This window comes from Podarcis pityusensis, assembly GCF_964106645.2.
Source record: "Podarcis pityusensis genome assembly, chromosome: 13".
Taxonomy (NCBI): domain Eukaryota; kingdom Metazoa; phylum Chordata; class Lepidosauria; order Squamata; family Lacertidae; genus Podarcis; species Podarcis pityusensis.
The window spans coordinates 23,180,272-23,204,140 of record NC_138038.1 but is presented as its reverse complement, the minus strand read 5'-3'; the positions used below and the strand labels follow the sequence as shown (position 1 = coordinate 23,204,140).

General features: G+C 47.3%; 1 protein-coding gene and 1 long non-coding RNA gene across 8 annotated transcripts in view; one reads left to right on the top strand and one right to left on the bottom strand.

Moving 5' to 3' along the window:
• The first annotated feature begins 1,280 nt into the window (after positions 1-1,280).
• Positions 1,281-9,692, top strand: LOC308462139. Of its 2 annotated transcripts, XR_013978997.1 has the most exons (4): positions 1,281-1,673; positions 1,916-1,959; positions 6,692-8,038; positions 9,327-9,692. It is a non-coding gene; the product is annotated as an uncharacterized lncRNA (long non-coding RNA). The 2 variants fall into 2 exon arrangements; XR_013978998.1 differs by lacking the exons at positions 1,281-1,673; positions 1,916-1,959 and having other exon boundaries at positions 4,202-8,038.
• Positions 8,968-23,869, bottom strand: part of MLLT6 (MLLT6, PHD finger containing) — a 90,051-nt gene continuing 75,149 nt past the window's right edge. For 4 of the 6 annotated variants that reach the window (XM_080979279.1, XM_080979281.1, XM_080979283.1 and 1 more), the window contains exons 11-20: positions 20,095-20,279; positions 18,662-18,779; positions 17,533-17,599; positions 16,839-16,978; positions 15,890-16,078; positions 14,945-15,033; positions 14,144-14,499; positions 12,638-12,746; positions 11,804-12,160; positions 8,968-11,227 (exon numbers count right to left, since the gene is read on the bottom strand). In XM_080979279.1, coding sequence (XP_080835405.1) covers positions 11,183-11,227; positions 11,804-12,160; positions 12,638-12,746; positions 14,144-14,499; positions 14,945-15,033; positions 15,890-16,078; positions 16,839-16,978; positions 17,533-17,599; positions 18,662-18,779; positions 20,095-20,279 — 1,655 coding nt within the window. In that variant the 3' untranslated portion in view covers positions 8,968-11,182. The remainder of the gene's footprint in view (positions 11,228-11,803; positions 12,161-12,637; positions 12,747-14,143; positions 14,500-14,944; positions 15,034-15,889; positions 16,079-16,838; positions 16,979-17,532; positions 17,600-18,661; positions 18,780-20,094; positions 20,280-23,869) is intronic. The other 2 variants (XM_080979282.1, XM_080979284.1) reach the window with 2 other exon arrangements.

The following is a 23,869-nucleotide window of genomic DNA, read 5'->3' as shown; positions in this document are numbered from 1 at the left end:
GGTTCACAGTCATGTGCACAAGCATATATACCTCTTCCCAGTTCCCTCCTCCTTTCTCCTCCCTCAGGAGTCCTGCCCCTTGTTGAGGTTCCTGAGCATGTACAGAAAGCTGTCTTGGGACTATTGGACTCTTCCCAGGAAAGGGGGAATGAGAATCTCTTGTTCTGGCATGGTTCCCGGACAGAAAGCAAGTTGCAATGTGGTTCTTTAGCAAGGCCAGAAGGCATGAGAAAGGCCTGAGAAACAATGGACTGTTCTCTACCTTTGTTACAGCAGAGCGGAATGTTTCTGATGCTTAGCTGCTGAGAAAATGATTTTGAAAAGCTTTGAGAAGCTTTGAGCCTGCTTTGGTGGGGGGTGACTTCGAGCCTAGGTGAGGTCACCTGTCCTCACCTTCCTTCACTATTAACAACTTAAGTCCTGCCCACTTGCATTTTATATTTTATAATTGTATATTCTGCAAGTGCAAGCACACAAAGTAAATGTTATATGTCATTTAAACTTTAAAAAAGAATTGTCTTGCATATTTTTTGTTATGTACCGAAGTTCTCACCCTGGGCCAGCAGGGGGATACTGTAGATAGTTTTCACTCGGGTCCACATATGCAAATAAATGGTTGAAAGTGACATTCAGTGATTGGATAGTTACAGAAAGTGATTACTGTTGCATTGTAGTGGAGCTCTATATAAGCAGGCTGGCTGAACCCTTCAGTTCAGTTCTGTTCTGGCCTGTGAATAAACAAGAGCTGTTTGAAGAATCGCTGTGTTGTCTGTTATGTTCACCCACAACTTAACAGTTTCTATAGGACGGGTAAGAGAACTAATTAAAGGGTCAAACGACCCAGGGCTGTCTTCCGCAAATGGGAACTAGAGTTTAATTTCCACATATTTAGCAACTATAGGCGGCAAAGCCCTTCGCAGAACAAATGGAGCTGCTGGCTTGACGCAGGGCCTCATGGTTTAAAAACAGGCAGGGAACACTTCTCTGCCTTGTGGGGCCGCATGCTGTTTAGTGGGTGGAAGCAGGAGCAAAACTGAGGAGCCTCGAGGGAGAAGGTTCAGGTTTACCAGAAGCAAGTTTCTTAGGACTTGCTGGATTTTGCAAGAATTGGATACCAGAAATTAGGGGGGAAGCAAAACCCCTTTGCAACACAAAAGCCCTAGCTACGCCACTGTGCCACAGGCAGCAGAATCCAAGGAATGCCTCCATGGGTGCGTCTATCCCAGTGAGAATAAGAAAAAGCTGCAGTGGCTTCCAACGAGACCTTGTGAGAACCTCACAAGATCTCATGGAGGCCTCCAGGGGCCTCTGCATGATTTTGAGGGGCTTTCGTGAGATCTCACCAGAAGCCGCAGTCACATGACCCTGATAAGCAGGGCTTTGGCGGGAGCAACAAGGGGGGAGCAAAAGGCACACCGGACAGCACCTTCCCATTTTGCCTCAGGTGGCAAAAAGGGTTGGGCCGTCCCTGCCAAACAAGAGGCATTGTCACAGTTTGAGAGTACATCCCAGCCAGGCAAAAGCACTCCAGAGAGGTTTGGGACAAGGCTAGTGGGGAGAGAGAGCTGAGGGCCACAAAGAGACACCTGGAGGTCCGCATTTGTTCTCTGGGCCTGAAGTTCCTCAACCCAGCTGAAAAAGGCTTCTGGATGGTTTTACATTTTTTACAAAATGTAAATACAAGTTTATCAAAATGAGAATGGGGTGGGGAGGCAGTGTTGGTAATCAGTCTTCCTTCAGAGCTCCTTGCTGCAGTTTCCACACTTTGCAGTGCATTTCCCCCATCTTATTGCAAAAAAGTCTGGTTTTTGACAATAGCACGTTCGTTGTGTGGAGCTCCAATAATTTAATTGTGTGACCTGGATTTGCTCAAATACAGTTGTGATACAAAGATATTTTATTCTGCCTTTTACAGGACAGGAATGAAAGGAGGGGAGTTAGCAAAAGTATAAGCAAAGGGTAAGTAAGCACCACTTGGGCATTTGAGATTTCCCTGTTGCTGTTAATCCCATTCCAACCACTGTGAATTTTCTCATAGGAAAAAGTAAATGTTTTACATTTTAACTCATGCTTTCCCCAAGTGAGAAGTGTCTCTTTGTTAAAACGCCATAAAAGAAACCTAGCGCATCTGGCCTGCCCCCCTCACTCAGTACAGATTTCTTTTATATATACTGTAATATAAAAAGTACACACACCTGCTTGTTTTACTATGCTGCTTTCCCCCACAGCTAAATATTAATAGGAATGTTCCAAATTCAAATGTTGGCCAACATTTCAAATTCAGTTTAACATCCATCCCTGATGTTTTGCAGAGAGGGGATTTGCCCTCAACTAATTTGCAAATCTGCCACCTGTTCTTTGTGCCTCTTTGGCATCTGCATATTCATGATTTTGTAACTTCTGTAACTGCATCAGACACACTGCAATCTCAGCCGCAGTAAAGCATATTTTTGAAGTGTGGCTGTCAACATCAGTTCTGGCGTAGTCTGATGTTACCAAAACCCAAAGGCAGAAATAAAAAAATTATGGGAAAATGTGCTAATTAAAATTCAGAATTTATTTTTTTTAGGCTCATAGTTATTTACAATTGAGAAAGCTCTCCTTTGTCATCATATCCAGCCAAACCATGCCTAGAACATGCATGTGCTCTGATTTAGATTGGCTTATTCAAACCCCATTGCCTTGGAATACCATTGCACCTGTTTAGGTAAACCAGCTCAAATCCTGTGCAGACACATCAAACATTATTCCCAGGGAAAGGCACTTCTGGGATTTTTTGCTGCAGGTACCCAAATAACTTGACCAGTCTTGACTTGCAGGGGATTTGCTGTTCCGCCTCAGACAGCAAAATCTCTAGCTGTCGGCCCAACAAACAGCTTGGTCATGTACTGCTTTTGTGATATTTCCAGCAAAATCCTATGTCTCCATAGCATTCCACATTGAATAGTTACGTTCTCTCACTAACAACTTCTAATGGAGATTAGGGCTGTATACACATTATTGGCTTGAAACACAGCTAGGTTGTTGTTTTTTTACTTCAATTCATATTGAAGCTGGTTTCACAAGAAAAGACAGGATACAGATATGGATTGTGGTGAACGTGGTATGTATATATACTGCTTCCCAAACTTACAGTGGGAGCGCATTGGATGCAGAGTAAACGGGTGAGTGTACACAGCCTAGAAATATCTGATCTCACACTCTTCAGAGCTGAGCAACAGAACCCAAGCAAGGGAACTGAGATGGAGCCAGCATGAGGAGGAAAAGCCACACAACCCCACAGAAAGTGGATGTTCAGACAGGAGGCCCGTGTCGTCTTGTGTTCTCTTCTTACTGGGCTGTTATATGATGTCATATTGCGTATGTCATTTACCTTTATTTTACCTATATTATGTAAGATTTCTGCTGCCCCTTTGGACTCTACGCTTAGCCTGGGTTCAAAGTCCAAAGACATTACTGCTGCTTGAATGAGATGAAGCAGTGCTCTCAGCCTCCCTTACAAATCCGGAGGGTGTGTTTTCTCTTACATTTTATTTGGCTGACTGAGGGTAAGCAGGGAAGGAAGTTGACAGAAAAAGGAGCCATTTGCACTCTTACTTTCCACACAATCTTCATAGGTCGCCATCTGATTCAAATCATGCTCTTCTGAGGGACCCCTTCACACACACACCTGGTGCTACATGGAAGCCCCTTGGAGCATTTTTACATGTTTGTGCAGTGTATGAATATGACAACAATGTACGTGGTGGAGAAGAATGAGCAAAATTAAAGGGAAGAAGATATCATATGACAGGATGTGTGTGTGTTGAAAAGCAGGGGCAGGTTTTTAGTTGTTTTCTCACATCCTAATTACATTTTCTGGAGGGAATGATCAAATTGTTACAGGAGTGGGATCTCCCGATTCCCCCACTCTGGAGTCTCTGTTGCAAATGCAACAATGCATGGAAGATGCCTTCTGAAGAAAAGCAGTAAGCACATCTGGGGAGATTGGGCGACCTGTTGCAATTCCAGTGTGCATGGAATTCCATTCCCCATTTCATCAGGCAGGCATCTTCCATGCATTTCTGTATGTTGCTTCTGTGTTACATGCCAGTAATCACCTTCACCATAGTGGGGGGGGGCAGCCTCTCTTGAAGAGAACCACCACATGCCAGGGCACTGGGTGCATAATCTGCGGGCTGTGTGCTGTTGGTGGGTGGGCAAGACAGAGCCTTTCCATCTCCCTCCCTGCCCAGAGACTGCCAGAGGGTGGACAGACCACTCTTAGAATCATAGAATTGTAGAGTTGGAAGGGACCATGAGGGCCATCTAGTCCAACCCCCTGCCTTCATCTGCCCAAGCTGCAACAAAACATGTCTCTGCTGCAGTGGTCTCTACAGCCACAGCAGGTGCCACAACCTCACCCACAAACTCCTCCATTGTCTCCCAAGACAGATGGATGACAACAATTTCTTTCTTTCTTTCTTTCTTTCTTTCTTTCTTTCTGCAGCAAGCAAACACCTATATTGTATTTTACCAGACCACAGAAGGCAGAAGGGACAACCCTTAAAGGTGTATTGAAAAAGAATCTTTTATTTTAAAAAGTGATCCAAAAGTCATCTACCATTTCCAGTTGGCAAGGCTGGAAATTATTTATTTGTAGAAGAATTTATATCCTGCCCTCCCAGAAGACCTCCCCCACCTCCTTCTATCAGGGCAGTGTGACACCACATAAATACAACAGAATACAATCAATAAAAGTACAGCACCATCGGAATGAATAAACAGACAACAGCGTTATAGAAGCAGCATAGAAGCAATTTAAATAGGAACTCCCAATTGTTAAAAGGGTTTTGCCTGGCCCTGAAAGATAACTTAGTAGGAAGCTCAGAAGAACCTCCTGCTTCGGGTAGCATCTTGCCTGATGAAGCATTCTGGAGAACGTGTTACTATTTTGTGACATTTTAGTATGGGCCTTATAAAAGCATTTACCAACTGCAGATTTTGGCAGTTTATGGACCAAGAGCACAGCTATTTTTGCTTCCTATGTCTCCTGGGAGAGTATTCCATAGCTGGGGAGAAAAGGCTGTCTCCTGGAAGTGGACTCAATGTCTACATAGCAAGAAGCACATCACAACTATACAGAATAGAAACAAGGATGACCGATACCCCAAAACGATAACATGTCTTTATTTCTTAATGATTTTTTTCCCTTCCTTCTTTGGTTAGCAATGGGTACAGCCTTTAATTTTAAACTTCACAGAGGTGTACATAGTTTTAAAGTTGTAAATGCGCCTTTCCACCTGGAAGATTGTATCTGCTTGCAGACAAGAAATACAAGTGGGTTATTTAAAAAAGGACTGCTTATATGGTGGACCTTTTAAAAAATATAAACTAAATTTATAGTTCCCTCGTGAAAAGCCTTGCCAGCTCAAAATGCACTGGAATAACTTTTGGTCATTATTTATTCATTTATTTATTTAGAAACATCACTTCTGCTTTCCACGGCTCAACACAAGAAAAGGCAACCTGTGGCTCCCCAGATGTTGCCAAGCTCCGAGAGCCCCAGTCGCAACACCTGGAGGCCCACAGATATCCCACTCCTGCTTTAGCACACTGCCCTCTACTGAGGGACTCCGGAAATGCTTGTTCCCATTACAGTATTCCCTTTCTTCTCTAAGCGCACATTCTGCTGACATTTTCTCACACGGGCCATTCTGGCCTAGCTGGCGAAACCCAACGCCTTGATCAGTGCTTGCATTAAAATGGGGGGTGGCTGCCCTGTGTCCCCTCCAGATGTTGTTTGTCTCCAACTCCCATCTTCCCCAGCAATGTGGCCAACAGTCAGGAAATGATGGGAGTTGTGTTCCAAGAACATTTGAAGGATACCCAGTGTGGGGAGAGGGGAAGGAGAAAATTTCCCACCCATGATATCACTCTATGCTTAGTTAAACTGGAAGGGGGACAGCCCCAATTGTTTTAGTTTCTTAAAGTCTTTGATATTAATTATTATTATTATTTATTATAATAAAGAACAGTGAAGCAGCATAGAAAAAATATATCTTAGCTACATTACCTTAATTGCCAAAATATATATATATACATCTTTTCCTCTTTAATTAAAAATAACAACTACCAAGGAGGGGAGGGGTGTTAGGCACAGGCAAGGTACTAAAACGAGACATTAGCATCAAAAGATGGGTATAAAGAAATATACCCCAGTGCAACCAAATGTGGAGATTACTCCTTTTCCTCCTCCAATTTTTATTTTTGTCCTCTTCCTGCCAAGGAAGAGACTCCAGTGCTCTTGCCCCGGTGCTTTTTCAAAGCACCACAACTAGTCTGCCTTACGTACAGATTTTTCACGCTGACCTTAATGCCTGTGTTAGAATCATGGAGTCGCAGAATTGTAGAGTTGGAAGGGACCCTGAGGGTCATCTAGTCCAACTCCTTGCAAAGCAGGAATTTCAATTAAATCATACATGACAGATAGCCACCCAGCCTCTGCTTTAAAAACCCCAATAGTTAGGATTTCAAGTCAGTTTCATTCCTGGGACACTGTTCCTGAACTCCCAAGTTTGTTGGACAGGTGCTTTGGCTGGAAAAGGTGCAGTAAGGACAACCCAAATTACTGATCGGCTGCAGGAGCACCTTCCCTATGAGGAAAGGCTGAAGCATTTTTGAATCTTTAAAAAATGGATGAATTTCACAGCCAAACGTAACAAACTGCCAAACTACATGAAATGCTGGAGATCTGTGATGAGATGGACTGAGAGCCACCAACTTGGATGACTTTAAAGGAGGACTAGGGAAACTTAGGGAAGATGAGGCTATCAATGACTACCATGATGGCTGTGTTCTCCAACCACTGTCAGAATGCCCTCATAAGTCTTGATAGAAAGTCATGGCCCAAACCGGTAGGCTTTGTAGGAGAAAACATTGTGGCTGAAACAGACAGGATGGAGGTGATAGCTGCCATTTTTAAGAGAGAGCAGGTGCATTTGGATGATTCCAGAAATAAGTGCTTCCTCCCATACCCCACAAGCCTCTTGCACCTACACATTCTCTCTCTACTGGCTGTCTAAATTTTAGCTTGAGATCTATTCCGATCCAAACGTTTGGTGAAGCCAGTAAGCTTTTTCTCAGTCAGATTTCCAGGTCTAACCGCATTTCCAAGATGGGTGATTTCCCTAGATAAAAAGAGTCTGGCCAGCATGACCCTGCAACTTCAATAGGTTATGCAAGATGAGAAAACTGGAAAGTATTTTTTCACAACCAGGGCTGAGAGCAGATGAGGAGTCAACATGGTGTTTCCCCCCACAAAGTGGGCTGCCCAACTCCTCCACATCCCTGTTCTAATTCTTTTGGCAGACCCATTGAACAACAAATTAAACTCTCATTGAATAACTCACCTTGTGTTTCCCTCTATGTTTCATGTGAGCTCTCTGCCTCTCCTCTATATTTAAGTTCATCTGATCTACCATCTGCTTAGTGACTTAAAGAAAAATGCCCTAATTTTTTTAAGACCGCCACAACTATTTGTCAGATCATAGATGTGTGGAATATACACCCTAAGTACACCCTTCACCATCTCTTAGGTTGGGTATATGCTCCTATGAGCTCATAGGAGCATCCTACGACATGTAGCACCAGTAAGCAAGCTGCTACATTTGCACAGGGTTGTGTGCATCATTCAGGCATTGCCGTTTGACCTGAACATGCTATTGCCAGTTCTTTTCTTTGGGACTCGGGAGGGAGGCTGCATGACTTGTGGTGGCCTAATGGACAGAACTGGCATACTTAAGTGCATGTCCTCCTTCCCCACAAAATTTCCTGCATTGACACCTCTTTAGATAAATCTTTTGCCCGCCAGGACAAGCTCACTACTACTTGAACCGCAGCATCCCAAACTGAATGCCAGCTGCCCAAACCATCTTTCCACTCACTAGTTCCTTTCAGATGTAATCCAGAGCATAGATTAATGTTTTTTTAGGGCATTATTCCAGATGACCAGATGAATGGCAGCCCACCTAAGACTTGATAAAATCCCCCCTTCCAGGTGAGTCTTTGAAGCCACAAAGCATGCCTGGTGGGTTGGACTGGGCACATAGCATTCCTTAAGTCAAAGAGACCAGACAGGGCTGGGACTGGATTTTGAGGACAAATATATCCCCACAAAACCACTAGGGGGCAGCAAGGAGATAGTGGGGGGGGGGTGAGATTTCAGAACGCAACCCCTGAAAGTGTAATGGGGTGAATGTGGGATTCTCATGCTTGTGATGATGTGTGAACCCCAAATCTACCTACCCATGAAATGGGTCAGTCTCCAGCCAGTCTGCTGGCATGCATTTTCCAAGCATGTGCCTGCCAGTTAACACAAATGCAGGGGTAGGTGGGGGAGGCATATTCAGGGTAGGGTGGACAAGCAGGAGAGGGCTGCTTAAGCCTTCTCATGCCTGCCATCATCCATTCACATGTTATGCTACACACCCACACCCCACCAATTTTCTCTGCAGTCGGGCTTCTTCTGGCTTCAGAGCCCAACTGGGAGAAAAGCACTAAAAAGAAAGAGAAAAAAGCTCATGTTTCTGCTTGGTTGTTTTTGCATATGCCCCCTCACTCAGTGTTAGGAGTAGAACCAGGGGTTGGGAACCATGTTTTTTTCTTGTACTGTTGTGTATTTGTGCCATCACTAGAGAGGTACAGGTCTCTCTCTCCCAACCATTATGCACGAAGCCTTGTGCTGCCTTCCTGCCCAGCCAATGCCCTGGCCCTTCCCTCCTCTGCTTACAGAGTCCCCTTTCTTCTCCAAACCATTCCCAATTGTGAACTTGCCCCTTCACATCTGCCTATTTTCACCTGTGTGCTTCTTCAACTTGCCTTCTTTTAGGGGAAGTTCCACGTGGCCACTTCAGGAACCCACCTCAGGGTACTTCCCTCCTGTCTCCCCCCTGCTTATCGAATCAAATTTAGTTGGGAGTCCATGGGTATGTGGGTAACAATTGTGCAAATCCAGCATTTATTGGCAGGAAACCTTAAAAAGTCAAACCTGCAATTCCAGGGAAAGGAAAGTTAGTATGGCTAGGAAGAATATACCACCGCAAACCAGTGAGAAGGGCAAAAAGTCCACTGGCGTGGCTGGATGAGGAACTCTGCAGGTGCTGGCTGAGCATCTGCTTCCCAATCCAGCTGCCTGGTGGCACCACAGATTCCCAACAGGAGACTGAGGACAACACCAACCAGTTGTTTACAGGAATGGGGGCGGCAAGGGGCTGGATGTGGTCCTTCTCTGACTTCCAACTCTGAATCAAACAGTTGGTCTGTGCAATTGCTTTCTTAAAAAACAGACAATTTAAAACAAAACAAAAAACACCAGCGATCCAAGGCCACAGTTGGGCAGTTGGACAAGAGCCAAGAAGATCCACACCAGAATGACAGTGAAGGACAAAACTGATCTGGAATGTGGCAGAAGTGCTGGCCTGGATGCCTTTCAAAGAGGAGTCTGCTGTCCAAGCAGTAAGTGCATAATGTTGATGGGTATTTCTGTCTGTGAACGCTCTGCTGAAAGGGTGGGGGAAATGTCAAGCGTCATTCCATTTTCTAGCTGCTCCTTAATTAGTGCCAAAGCTGCCATGATGAGAAGCTGCCTGGTTTCCATGTGGAAAAGCTGCTGCTCTTGTCAGTTTCCAGTAGTTTTCTGTTGAACGAATTAACCCCCCCACACACCAAACCCCTACAGCACATTCACACACACACAAAATGTGGAGCCAGGTACATCTGTTTACGTGAAACAAAACAAACCAAAGGATGAAATCTTGAAAAGATGCTGTGATTTTTCTCCCCGCCCCCCCTTTACTTCAAGCATCCAACTCATCTGTGGGGCAGGTATTTTTCAAAAAGGGGCAAAAGAAAAAGAAGAAACAAAAGCAAAAAACACACAGGGGAGGGGGGAGATGAATCTGAACAGCAGTGGCCATTCCTGTGGTCATCATCACATGCCCAGCACCATTTGAAAATAGTGCAAATTGGAAGAGGTGGCTGGGATGTGCCCACAATGACATGGAGGCAAGTCTGGGTGGGATTCCTCAGGATATCTGACTTGGATCCCCATTTCCCCTCATCACAACATCCTTTAAAAAGGATGCTTAAAGGAGAATGGAGCTGACTCCCTGGAGATGGGAGAGGGCTCACACTGGTGGGAAGACCAATGCTCTTGTCAGCTAGGACCTGATTTAGCTTAGAGCTTTTGACTGGGCTGGAAGATGTTCTTCACCAGAACGGAGCTGCTTTGGAGGTGGAAGGAACAGCTCCTGCCCTTAGATGAAGTCTCCACCCTGCCTCTTTGCTGTTGGCTTTTGGGTGGCTGGTCTGATGGAGTAGAAAAAGGTCCTTTTCTGGAGGGGCTGGAAAGCACCTTGATGGTGAGCGGTGATTGTTTGCAATGGCCTTGTTAACTGCAGGACACCTAACAAAGCCTCCTAAAGGTATGGAAGAGAAGGGTCATACTCAAGCATGAAAGTGAGGGGCTGTTTCCTTCAGGTCAGTGTTTAAGGCCCCTGGCTGTGGGAGATTTGGGAGAACCGAGCGGCTTTTTCTCCCAGCAGAAACGCTAAGAAAGGCTCATCTGTGTGCACTTCTGAAGACCTCCAGGCTCTCTGCAGGATTCCTGTGTGGGGTTTCCAAGTAACTTCCAAATCTCACCCTCTTGTGCATCAGAGACCTCAAAAGCTCCACCCTGTTGCCGCAGCTGGACCTTTTCGCTGTCTTGCGCCTTGCTGGATTCCTTATCCCTGGTTTGGAAAATGCCCTGCTCTGCAAAGACTACATTCCTTCCAGGACCAGGTGGCCACAGTCCGATTAGCTGATCCTACCCTCGAGGGGGGTGTCTTCAGGTATCTGATCAGCAGACTGCTTCACTGTTTCCCCTTGGGAGTGCAACTTCTTGTGAAATAAGTGCGGCATCGCAGACACAGCTGACAAGGGAGCTGGGTGTTCGCTCAACCTGCCTCCTTTGGAAGGGTTCAGTACGACGGGCTCAGAACCGAGGAACGTAGACTCCTGGCGCACCTTTGCTTGGCACTGCTCTGCCCATGGCAGGAAGACTCCCTTTGAAGTCTTGCATGTGGTTGCTCTACGTCTCGGGATCCGTGGCTGAGGCACAGATTGCTTTCCTATAGCAGAGAGCAGCCTGGTATCGCCCAAGTTAACCTTTGTCCTGAACTGGGGCACCTCCCTTTTCGTTCATGCCCTAAACATGAAGATAAAGGAAGAAGCACAGGACAGTCTAAACTGGTTGCGTGTCAAAGAGCAATAAAAGAAAAAGAAAAATATAGGAAATTGCAGCATCCACCACAATAATAGCTCTGCAAGCCTGAAGGCCATTCACCTGCCCACTTCAATTTCCTATGAAATCTTCACATTTCTTTACTCCTTTCTTCTCCATCTAGTGCTCCCTGAGGTCTCTGTGTCTTAGTTCATTGCCTACTCTAACCCTCCTTCCTTCAACCACCTTCCCTGCTCAGCTCCATGCTGCTGGCATCCTTGTCTCAGACAGACTCTCCCACTAGCACTTCCAGCCTTCATCTCCCCTTCACCCAAACCCCTTATCACCTCTCATTTCCTTCTGAAAGAATCCAACCTGGCCCGAGATTATGTAGATTTCCTCCCCACTTAGTCAAAATTATCTCCTGCTCTCCTCAAAGCAGCCGTGTGCTTTGTGATCGTTCCACAGCTAACCCTTTCCCCCCTAGCTGGGGGAAAACCTGTGAACATTCCGTGACATCACAGCAGCTAAGCTGTTGGCAGGCGATGGCCTGATACCCACCATTCCTTTCTGGCTGCTGTTGTCACCTTGCAGGTTGAGGAAAGGGTTGGTTTGTGTGGTGAGGGCAGGTGGGATAGTTACCCCTGCTGCAGCTGACATCAGGCTGTTCCCACTGGTGCTGAGTGATGGGGAAGCCATCAAGGAACTGGCTGGATTAAGCTGCTGAGGGGAAATGGAGGCCAGGAGGTTGCTGTTGGCAACTGAAGCTGCAGGGGCATTGGAGTGGAGGAGGGATGTAGAGGTAGCCGGGCCGAGGCCAGTCATGGACAGCTGGGAGGAGCTGGCCATCTGGAGCCGCTGCAGCTCCCTCTTCTGCTGAATCTGTTGAATCATCTGGAATACCAAAGCCTGCTGCTCCTGGGAAGACAAAATTGCAAAGGTCAGCTGCAGAAGGATCTTGGCAGCTCTCCCTCCACGCCAACAGGAGAGAAGAACTAGGGGAAGGAATGCTTCCATAACTTAGGTCTGCCACCCCAGTCATGGACTGGAACAGGAAGGAAAGCTCTGCCTGAATCAGGATCCTACGCTATGGGATTTCATCTGTTTCTTGAGGTGCCCCCCCACAGGGATCTCCACCCCGCAGTTCAAGAGCCACTGCTCTGCCTACTGTCTCTACACCGCTCATAATGTTATGAACCTCTCTCATAATTCCTCCGCACCCCAATCTTTGTCCCCCCAGATGATCCAGGCTTTTTTCATCCTTTCCTGGAACTTCCACCCCAGCCTTTCCCCTACCACCCAAGTGTAAGAAGCCAAGGCACCTCATCAGCTGCTTAGCCCCCTTGCCTGCTACAACTGTGGGCAGGAGTTGCCAACCAGAGCAGAGGTACGTACTGGGTTGAGTGGCTGCGAAGTCAGGAGCTGCTGCAGCTGCTGGAGCTGGAGCTCGTGCTGGCTGAGGAGCTGCTGCTGCTGCTCAGTCAGGTGGCTTGTGCTGGCCATGCTGGAGAAAGGGAAGAGGGACAAAGCATCAAGGGGGGTGGGGTTAGAGAGCTATCTCCAGAAAGAGTGGGGCCACACCCCAAAACATTGGTGCTCAAGACAGAAAAGCCAACTGACACCTCTGGTTCTAACTTCACCCCAAGTTTCCTGCTTAAACCTCCCCAAAACAAACAAGAGCTGAGGCAGCAGGAGTGCTGTTTGGGTCAAAGAGGGCTTGAGAAGAACTTAATGGTTCACTGTGTTCCCTGGGTCAGATTTGCCTGCCACCTTCCAATGGCACTGAAAATTGGCTGCGTTAGGAGGCATGCCAGGCACGCTCCCTCACCTGGCCTCATGTACGGGAGGGCAACGTGCAACGTGGCTCTTATAAAATGTCATTGCGCTACCCTCGGGCTTCCCATAGAGGCACTTGGTTGGTCACTATAAGAACAGGATGCAGGAGCAGCTAGGCCTTTGGTCTGATCCAGGAGAGCACTCATTTCCCCACCGCCTTATGGCAAGAGACCAGGCCTTGTTGATGCAAACTGGCGGTCCAGAGAAGGCATGAGTCTTGCTCCCCTGCTGTCATGCTTCCCTTATTGTGTCTCCTTCCCCCACCTTTGGTCACTTATATGCCTTAAAGGTTAGAAACTCTCTTCCCTTTTACTTGCACCCAGGTATAATTCCTGCAGTCACAGAACTGCAAGGTGCAGGTAGCCCTAGTTTGGATCTTTCCAAACTGCAGGTTGGACTACCCTTCAAGGCAGGGCTGGGGAATGTTTTTCACACATTCCCTGTTGGGCAACCTTCCAAGGGCCACATGGCAATAGTAGGCAGGGTCAGGGTCAAAAGTGGGCAGGGCAATGGGCTTATGCTTTATGTTTGTACAGTAGGCAAGTTCATACACCTCCCCCACTCTATCCTCAATCCAGACCAGAGTTCAAGGAGACATCCCAACCAGGCAAAAGTACTCTAGGTGTGAAGCAGGATCACTGAGGGGTGTGGCTTGAGGAGAGTTCTGAGGGCCAGACAGAGAGGCCTGGAGGGCTGCATCTGGCCCCAGGCCTGATATTCCCTACTCCTGCTTTATGGTGAGCACACATCTCTGCATCTCCTGCTTCCATCACTGATGCCTTTTCATCATTTTGTGCCTTGCCTGGATGATATAGCTCAGGGGTATGCACAAACCTTGCAAAACACACATGTGATTAAATCTGGGAGGCCAACCAGGAACAGCAGGTGTGGGTGAAAGCCAAATGCCCGGGAGCCTGGCAGAGTAGGTGGGGACAGCCACCTCCCCTGAAGCTTTCACCAATAAAATGCTTTTCTGGAACGTGTGGCAGAACTCTGGCCAAGTAGAGCCCCTTTAGGCACTGCAAACCCACCTCCATCTGTTCCTCCCTCCTTCCTGAGTCTTACCTGCTTTGGCTGCTGGAGAGCTGCAGGTTTGGGGGCCCACTGCTTTGCACCAAGAGGGGATTCTGGGCCTGGGTGGCCACTGCTCCATTCAGACCTCCCAGGATGCCGTTGATGGGTACCTGCTGCCCTCCCGCCAGGCTCCCAAGTAGACCATCCACCAGGCTATGATTGGCAGGGGCGCCTCCCCCATGGACTGTCCCCATTGCCCTGGCCAAGCCATTCACTGGTGGCGGCTGTTGCACCCCAGTCGTCATCGGGAGGGAGGCAGGGCTCTGCTGCAGCAAGGGCAGCGGGGGAGGCGTGCTGTGGAAGGAGAGGGAGGAGCTGCTTCTGCTGGGGCAGCCGGAGTGAGGATCCTGCAAGGAGGGAGGAAAAAGGTGGGGAAATCATTCTGGTGTGCAAGGTATCCTATCCAGGGGCTGCCTGTGACTGAATCCAGCACATCCCACCAAAGGGAAAGGCATCTGCCAGGTCCAAACTGCTGGCAACAGGGATGGCATTTTGATGCCCAAGCTAATGAGTTTGTGTGTGTGTGTGTAAGTAACCCTTGTGGGAGGTCTCCTGTGCCAGCCCCTGCTGAAATGAATGGATGCCATGCAAGGGTGCTGCCATACTCATACACAGCTCCCACTGATTTCATGGCAGCTGGTGCTGCAGGAGATATTCCCCATTGGCTGGTCTGCCTGCCACTCAACCATGCTCCATGGCACTCCTAATCTGCCATGGAGGAGCCGCTTCTGGCTGGGGGGGTGAAAGTTCCAATAAGGAACAGTGGGGAGAACGGAAAGAGATGCTCCGTACCTCAGAGGAAGTGGAGAGCGAGTTTTCAATGCCAAAGCTGTTCTTGCAAGGAGGGCTCTTGCTGATACTCAACGAGTCGCTGTTGCACGCTAGAGGGAAAAAGAGAAAATCAGGAAGCCTCTCCAGAGAACATCTCCACAGCTGTAGAGCACCTTGTGTCTCCGACTTAGCCCAGCTTAGCCCACCCTATCCAAGGTGACGGCTAAGAGCTTCTGGATCACACTGAATGCCTTGGGTCTGTGCCTCTTTCTTTTGAGATATATATGTTGTTGGCATCTGACTGTCTCAAGATACAATGGAGTGCGCCTCTGGGGATGAAGTCAAGGGCTGCATTAGCTGCACCAAAGTGACCTCTCTGGGTACAAGCCTGAGCAGTGTTTATGGAGGTCCTGGGCTGCCCAGACAAGACTCTTGTCTTGGCCTCACTGATGTGGTCCAAAGGACAGCAGAGCAATACGTTTGGCACCAGCTTAGCTGCAGGAGTTGCCAGAAGGAGGCATACAAGGCACAATCCAACCATCTTAGGGACTTCACCGCAGATTTGTGTAGGGTTTACTCCTTAGCCCTTTCTTCTCTCAGAGATAACTTGCAAGGCAGAGGTGGTTTAGGATCAGAGTTTTCCTTCTCCTAGATGGGCTACCTTCCCAGGTTGATGAGCTTCATCTGCCCCTCACTTCCCACTACAGCATGTGCAGAAACCACCATATATGCTGATTTCTGACTCTCCTTGTCTGCAAAGTGGCTGAGGAACCAAAAAAGGCCAAACCACAAAGTTTTGTTTTGTTGAGGAGGAGCTGAAAACCCTCTTAGTTAAGATTAAGGAAAAGGAAGTTGAGGGACATAAAAGCACGGTATCCCATAAATGGGATGCCATGACTGGAAAATGTCCTTGTCAGGAATTAAGAAACAGCCAGGCAGGGCTTAGAGGAGAGTTCATCTCCATACCATTGGAGGCCAGGATGTACTGAGCCTGGCCTGCAGGGCCGTTGCTGGTGGTGACCACCGGGAAGGGGACAGAGAGCTGGACGTTGAGAAGCTGCAGGCGCTCCTTCTTAGCCGCCAAAGTCATGATCTGCTCCTGGAGGCGCTGGTTCTCTTTCTGCAGCGAATGAAGGGCCTTGAGCATTTCTACAACTGCAGAAAACGTGGGTGGGAAGGGGGCCGGGGGGAGGAGGAGAGACAACGAAGAAGGGTTGGGAATGGAGAAGGGTGGGGAGGGAACAACAGTGACACAGTTAGAGCATACACTAAAGGGAGGAGGCAGTAAAATAAGGAGCACAATCAATGAAGTCAACAGGCTGCCCATAATTCTCTGCCCACTGATTTGCACAGAAAGGAGCTCTCATTCATTCGCCTATTATATTTTCACCCCACCCTTCTTCGAAGAAGTGCTGGGTAGCACACATAGGACCGCCCCTGTCCCCCTTTGCAACAGCCCTGTGAAGTAGGCTGGGAAATAAGTAAGTGGCCCAAGGTCATAAAACATTCTTGGCTTGGGGGATGCGTTGGAACACAGGTCTCCATGGTTTGAACCCAAAGCTCTAACCATCAGAGCACACCTGCAACTTGGGGCCCTGTACTCTCTGATGGTCAGGAATGAGGTCCAAAGGTCTGAGAGGTGTGAGGTTCGATCTTCCAACATCTGCATGAACCAACAGAAGTGGTTTGTTCATTTTATTTTTTTAAGAAATGAACCTCTTCTCTGCACATCTGCTTTGCTTGTTGACATATGGCATCAGAATGCCACCTCCCCACCCCTAAGCAAGCCTTAGCAGGGGAAGTTTTCTGCAGAATGGAGATAGCCTGATGGGAGACGTATACATGAGTGAGGTTTGCCCCCATCCTTAGCCCCTGAGCAAAGGCAAACAGTTCCACAAGGCCTCCTGCGACTCACTGTTAACACCGGCTTCTCCATTGCCCTGTTTCTCCAGGAGCTGCTCAATGTTTGGTGTAGCCTGGGGAACATTTTCCAGCTGCCCGCTGCTCGTTGATACTGTCTGGTCAAAGAGAGTGGGGAGGCTGCTGATGGGGGACCTGCAGAGGGAACAGAGTGGTGGGAAAAGTGTTGTCAGAAGGGGAAGGACAGTCAACACACCTCCTAAAACAAGCAATTAAGTCCATTTGTCTCATGTTAAGAACTCCACATCAGCTGGAAGGCTGTGAGATGTAAAAAAGTTCAATTCTGTATGTATTATGAAGATTCCATATGTTTTTGTTTATTTGGCATCACCAGCCACAGGGAGACAGCTTGTCAAAACCCCTGCCCTGCCATTTCTCTGCACCTGAAATTTCACCAGGCGCTGCATATTCAAGGGTATCTTCTCAGAAAAGCTACTCTCTTCACATGCAATGAGGATTTGTGAAAGGAAACATGTTAGTTACCCTGTCATGCCCCCATTGGTTTTGTCTTCCCTATTAGTCTGTTGTGTGGTGCAACCCTATCTCTGGATGATGATGATGATGTTATTATTATTATTATTATTATTATTATTATTATTATTATTATATGTTATCCTTGCTAGTTAAGCAGTGCATTGTTTCCTTCTCTCCCCCGCCCCCAATGCAGTATTTCAGGCAAATAAACTTACATGGAAGAAAGACTTTCTTGTGGTGATGACCCTCGGCAGACAAAATTACAGTCTTCCAAATCTGCTTCTGGAAGTGGAAATATAGAGAGTGGCTTAAAAAAAATTATTTACTGACAACCACACCAACACTACCCTAAACGCTTGATATGGCAGAAGACCTGACCAGACATGATGCAGCACTACTCTTTGTTCAAGCCCAGATTCTGTATTAAAACCTGCTGCTTAAAAGCCTAAAAACTTTTGCCCTTTTCTCCAAGGACACTCCACATCCAATATCAAAGAGGGCATCTGGGAGGGCATATTCTAGGGAAGTAAGCTTCAAGTAGGGATTGAAGTTTAGCTCTCCCTATGCCTCTATTTGCTCTTCAATAAAGGGCCCCCAGTTTTAAAAGAGAAGACCACGGTTTATAGAAGCAGGTCTATCGTTGTGTCTAAATCGACCTGCAAAATCCCTGGGTGATTTGCTACATTAACACAATTTTGCTCAAGTGAATTCAACCGTGATATTATTTATTATAATCACAGATCAATTTGGAGTTTCTCAAAACACAGCTTCCATTTATTTCTGCATACCCACAACTGTCCTACACTCAATAGTTACGCAGTTAACATTTTACACTACACAGTATTACACCTTCTGTGGATTCAAAACAAAGCCTCTTAAACCTTCCTGTTAAAACTGAAAACGCTCAGTGCAGCCATAACAACATAACCACTTCCTGTCTCAAGGAATGATGTTACTCCCACATGCCACCAGATGGCAGGCTAGTGCAGTCACTGTGTCAACATAACATGGTCTCTCTCTTTCACTGCGCATGCGCACGTATTTTCCCAAGGGTTCCAGGTCATATTTCTGAAGCTTGCCTGCTGTATTTATACACCAAACAGCTTGATCTTTGTAAATGGCATGTTTTCATTTTTATTTTTTTAAGGAGTAAATGTGAAACTTTTTTCCCTAGCTTACCCATCACACTTCCCCTCATGTGTGGAAACCTTATCAGCTCTAAAGACTTTGGAACTAAGCAGCAGGGGGAAGAAGGGAAGGAGATGACCTTGTAGACAAGTGTGGCCTTGACTTTCAGAAGGACATTCTATAATGAGATCATTTCAAACTTTCCGGTTTGTGTACCTGTCCGGTTGCTTTCAGATTGGTTCAAGAGAGGATTGACCGACAGCCCAGAAGTGAGGGGGCTTCCAAAAATATGCGAGGAAGGGAGACTGAACGTAGATCCCGCCAGTGAGAACACCTGCAGAGGTGAGGACAACAAAGGAAGAAGGGAAAAGAAAAACAGCCATTTCATTTTAAGAGTCGTCTTTTCCAAACTTCTGATCAGAGCTTAGGCTGGTACTGAATGGATGAGCGGAACAGACAGGCAGCAGACAGATGATGTCTGGGCCTCTGTCTTAAAAAGAAGCTTCAAAGCATTTCAGTCTCATGTGGCTGTAGGGACACTTCATTAAAATGAAACCATTTTATTTCTGCAGGAAACGCAGGTGAAATTGGTGCTGGTGGTGGGATACCTGGAGGCATGTAAATTAGCCAGAGACTAGAATAATAGGACGAGGGTGGCGCTGTGGTCTAAACCACTGAGCCTAGGGCTTGCCGATCAGAAGGTCGGCGGTTCGAATCCCCAAGACGGGGTGAGCTCCTGTTGTTCGGTCCCAGCTCCTACCCACCTAGCAGTTCCAAAGCACATCAAAGCTCAAGTAGATAAATAGGTAGCGCTCCGGTGGGAAGGTAACCGGCGTTTCTGTGTGCTGCTCTGGTTCACCACATGCTCTGAAGCTGTACACCAGCTCCCTCGGCCAATAAAGCGAGATGAGCGCCGCAACCCCGGAGTCATCTGCGACTGGACCTAACAGTCAGGGGTACCTTTACCTTTAGAACAATGGGGAGAGCTTCGGCTTTGGATGCTGAATCATCAGGATGGAATTATGAGAGGGCTTTCTGGATTGCTGCTTCAGTTCACCACCATCAAAGAATAATAGCATTTGCTTTGCTTTTACTCGGGAGACAGCAGTGGTTTCAGAGTCCAGTTAATGAATGTACAAGTTGCAAATCAAAATGAGTGCCTACATTTACCGTGAGGGCTGCAGACCAAGAAGAACGGCACCCTTGACATTTCTCACGCAGCCTAGCATGGTAAAGTGCACCCAGCCACTGAATACTGCTATTCACCAGCAGGTTTTCTGTATTGCATATTCCAAGTTGGCCCACTAAAAAGCAGCAAAATCGGCAAGCAGCAGGAGCAGCGTGCCTGAACAATGAGGACTTGGGAGTTACCCAGACCCTGAGAAGCAGCCACGCTTGTTTGCTTCACATTTTACAAATCACGCTCCACAGAGGTCAGTCAAGCCCTAGGCTGTTTCTGTTTGTTTGATGCCTTTTAACTTCTTTACCCTTTTACACACATCAATCTTAACCAGCCTGGTGCTCTCCAGTGTTGTTTTGACCACAAGTCCCATCAGCCCCAGCCAGCACAGTTGTCCTTTAGAACGTGCCCCATGCACCCCCTCAGTGCACAGAAATGACTTAAGAGCACTGATGCTTGAAGTGCTTACCTGGGTTGTGGAGACGGAGGAAGAAGAGGCGGTTGGGATGGCGCTAGCGAAGGGAGAGCGGGTGAGCTGGGGAAGCGACGAAGTGCCTTGATGAGCCAGGAGGCTGGAGGAGAGAGGAGTGCTACACACTGTCCGGAGCACCCCACCTCCGTGCGAAATCGGATCTTTGTTGCTTGTGTAGATCCCTGCAGGAAGAAATGAAAGCAAGACTTGAAAAGAGATGGCCGGGCACCAAGGAAAAGGATGTCTATAGCTGTTTGTTTCGAATTCCCACGTTGCCTCTGCTCCTCTCTCTCAGGATGGTTTGACAACTTTTCCTTTCCTTCTGCATCCTCCCAAAACAATGGTCAAAGGCCTGGAAACGATGCCTTATGAGGAACGGCTAAGGGAGCTGGGCATGTTTAGCCTGGAGAAGAGGAGGTTAAGGGGTGATATGATAGCCATGTTCAAATATATAAAAGGATGTCACATAGAGGAGGGAGAAAGCTTGTTTTCTGCTGCTCCAGAGAAGCGGACATGGAGCAATGGATCCAAACTACAAGAAAGAAGATTCCACCTAAACATTAGGAAGAACTTCCTGACAGTAAGAGCTGTTCGACAGTGGAATTTGCTGCCAAGGAGTGTGGTGGAGTCTCCTTCTTTGGAGGTCTTTAAGCAGAGGCTTGACAACCATATGTCAGGAGTGCTCTGATGGTGTTTCCTGCTTGGCAGGGGGTTGGACTCGATGGCCCTTGTGGTCTCTTCCAACTCTATGATTCTATGATTCTAGGGCACGCCAGTATTGTTCCCATTTTAGAGAACTGGACCAACTGTGGCCGAGGGTTTTTCCAGTGCACAGCATAGCACACAGCACAACAAATGCACCTCTGTTACTTGCCTGATATGTGGGATCCAGATAAGGCATTCTCTCAGCCAATAAACTGCCAGGGCCGTGGTGCAAAGATCCCTCCGGAGCGCTCCCCCCCCCTTTCCCAGAGTTGACCTTTTTTTTAGGGCTGGAGGAGGCAGGCAGCGGCTGGAGGGCAGCTCCTCCGACAGGGAAGAGACGGAGGCTCAGCTGGTTGCTTCGTGCCGTGGTGGCCACGGCAGGCAGCACACCGAGAGAGCGGGCCTGCGCTGAGTGAGTGAGGGCACGTGCGCCGTGCCCGCCGAGCGCCGGCTCGGTTTTTTCCCTTTTAGCCTTCTGGTGCCCTGCAGAATCCGGCGCCTGCAGGATAAAAGGGAAAAAACCAAGCCGATGCTTGGTGGGAGCGGTGCATGCGCCCTCACTCAGCGCACTCATTCGGTGTTCCCTGGACTCTCACGTGGCGCACTCCAGAACCTTGCGCCACTAGCCTCAATGGGTAAGACAGGCCTGTAAACTGCAATGTTTTGATTCTGGATATGACATTGTTTTTCCCAGCTATTCAGACCAATGTGGTCTGGAGTGCTTTCTGGAATGGACAGAAACCCTCTGGACAGTATTCATGAGGTTACTGATAACTGAATTATACAATTCCTGCCTTCAATGTCCAGTTCGTTTGGTGACTCTAAGGGCAAACAAAGACAGGTTTAAGGTTTGTAGAGCAATGAGACTGATCTGGAAACGCCCTTATTGCATCTAACCCAAATGGAACCATTTCTCTCCAGAATCAATCTCAGAACAAAACAGTTCCCAGAAGCACGCTGTATACAGCATGGCTGGCCTCCTCTGACATCACCAACAGCCTTTCCTCCACCCCCAGAATAGTTTTGCATAAACACCAGGAAGAGTTTTCTAACAGTTGCCTAAAATAATATTATAAGAGCTGTTTGACAGTGGAACAGACTCATAGAATTGTAGAGTTGGAAGGGACCCCAAGGGTCATCTAGTCCAACCCCCTGCAATGCAGGAATCTCAACTAAAGCGCCCGTGACAGATGGCCATCCAACCTCTGCTTAAAAACCTCCAAGGAAGGAGAGTTCACAACCTCCTGAGGAGGACCACTCCACTGTCAAACAGCTCTTGCTGTCAGAATGCTCTTCCTGATGTTCAGTCAGAATCTCCTTTCTTGTAAATGGAAATTCTAGGATTCTACAGTTCCACCACCATTACCCTTTAAAAACAAAAACAAAACAGTGGATAACATTTCTGTAGTGCTGGGGGTTTTTTGTGTGTGTGTGTGTGTGTGTGTGTGTGTGTGTGTGTGTGTTTAGAAAAAGAACTACATTCTGCATGAACCATGGCCAGAGAGCCATAAATGACAACCTAGCCTAGAGCTGATTCACTGCTATGCATGTCTGCCAATTCAGTTGTGGTGCTGAGAGAAAGCCAGGCTCATACTGCGGCTGAAGAATTCATTGCAAGCTCTGTTTTCTTCCCCACCAGACCCCATACATAAATCTTCACTGTAATACTAGCTCAGTCTGCCAAAAGGGGACTTCCTTGCAGGTTGGGTGGGAAGCTGAAACTGAGTAGCCTCAAGTCAAAATGAGGGGTAATTCTTAGTCAATTTCACACCCTCCCAACCCAGCAGCCAGTCTTTAAATTTTGCTTTTTTTGTGTAAGTTCCTGGGGTGGAGTCAGGGATTGGCTGCTCAGGTCTTGTGCCTTGAGATGCAGGCTACAATCCGAAACATACCTACCAGGTGTAAGCCCCACAGAACACAGTGGGACTTATTTCTGAGTAAATACACATAGGATTACATTGCATGATAGTTTCAGCCCTAGTGCCCCCGGATAGCTCAATTGGTAGAGTATGAGATTCTTAATCCCCGGGTTGTGGGTTCGAGCCCCATGTTGGGCAAAAAAATCCTACATTGCAGAGGGTTGGACCAGATGATCCCCATGGTCCCTTCTAACTCTACACATCTATTATTCTTTTTGCAAACCAGGAGGCTGGCATGCACATCATTCAACCCAACAATATACAGCCAAAGCACACTTTGAACTATTGGGCTGCATCCTGGCCTACTTTACAGGGCTGCTGTAAGGACTACAAGATGGTGTATGCGATGTGTTGGAAAACCTGAATATTCAAAAACTCTATTAAAAAACTATTTAAGTTGTGCTATTATTGTAATACAGAAGTCTGGACAAAAGGTGAGCTCTGATGGGACCCAGGCAAAAACTGTTATATTTGGAAACATTACCAAAAATGTTATTCAGATGCTGACAGCTTTTAGTGCTTTTCAAAATTAAGTTTTGCCAGCTTAATTTTAACTAAAGTTGTCAACCGTTGCATGCGCTTGAGAACACAGATCAAGGGAAAGGAGGAATCTATGTGCCCGTTTACAATCCCTAAACTATAGTTAGTATCATGTCTGCAATCCTGGAGGCTTGAGAGATAGTCACTTGCTTGAAGAGAGTTCTAAATTTGACCTGCCCCTCTCTTAGTTCCTTAGTAATAAATTACACATGCACAATTTCACTCATCCAACTGATTCAATTTCACTCAAAGAACGAGGTGGATCCCAGGGTCTCCTGTGATGGCCACTTTTATGCACCATGTACCCGAATTGTCCATGCTAGAAACATAAGTGTCTAAAAACATGTTTGACATTGGTGCATGCTTCAGAGATCTCCCAAGTGTTAGCACATTCCACCTAGGAATATCCTTGCAGCATGTCCCTCACAACTTTGAGCCACATGAGGCTGAAGCAGCCTGTAGCAATAGCCTTGGGTGGGACGGCAAAATCTAGGAAACCCTTAGGAACCTTCTCTTTCCACTTATTGCCTACCAAACCCTCTTGCCTTCAATATTTGCAGATTTAATATTGTTCTAGCTATTTGATCCAGCCCACCACAGCCCAGCCA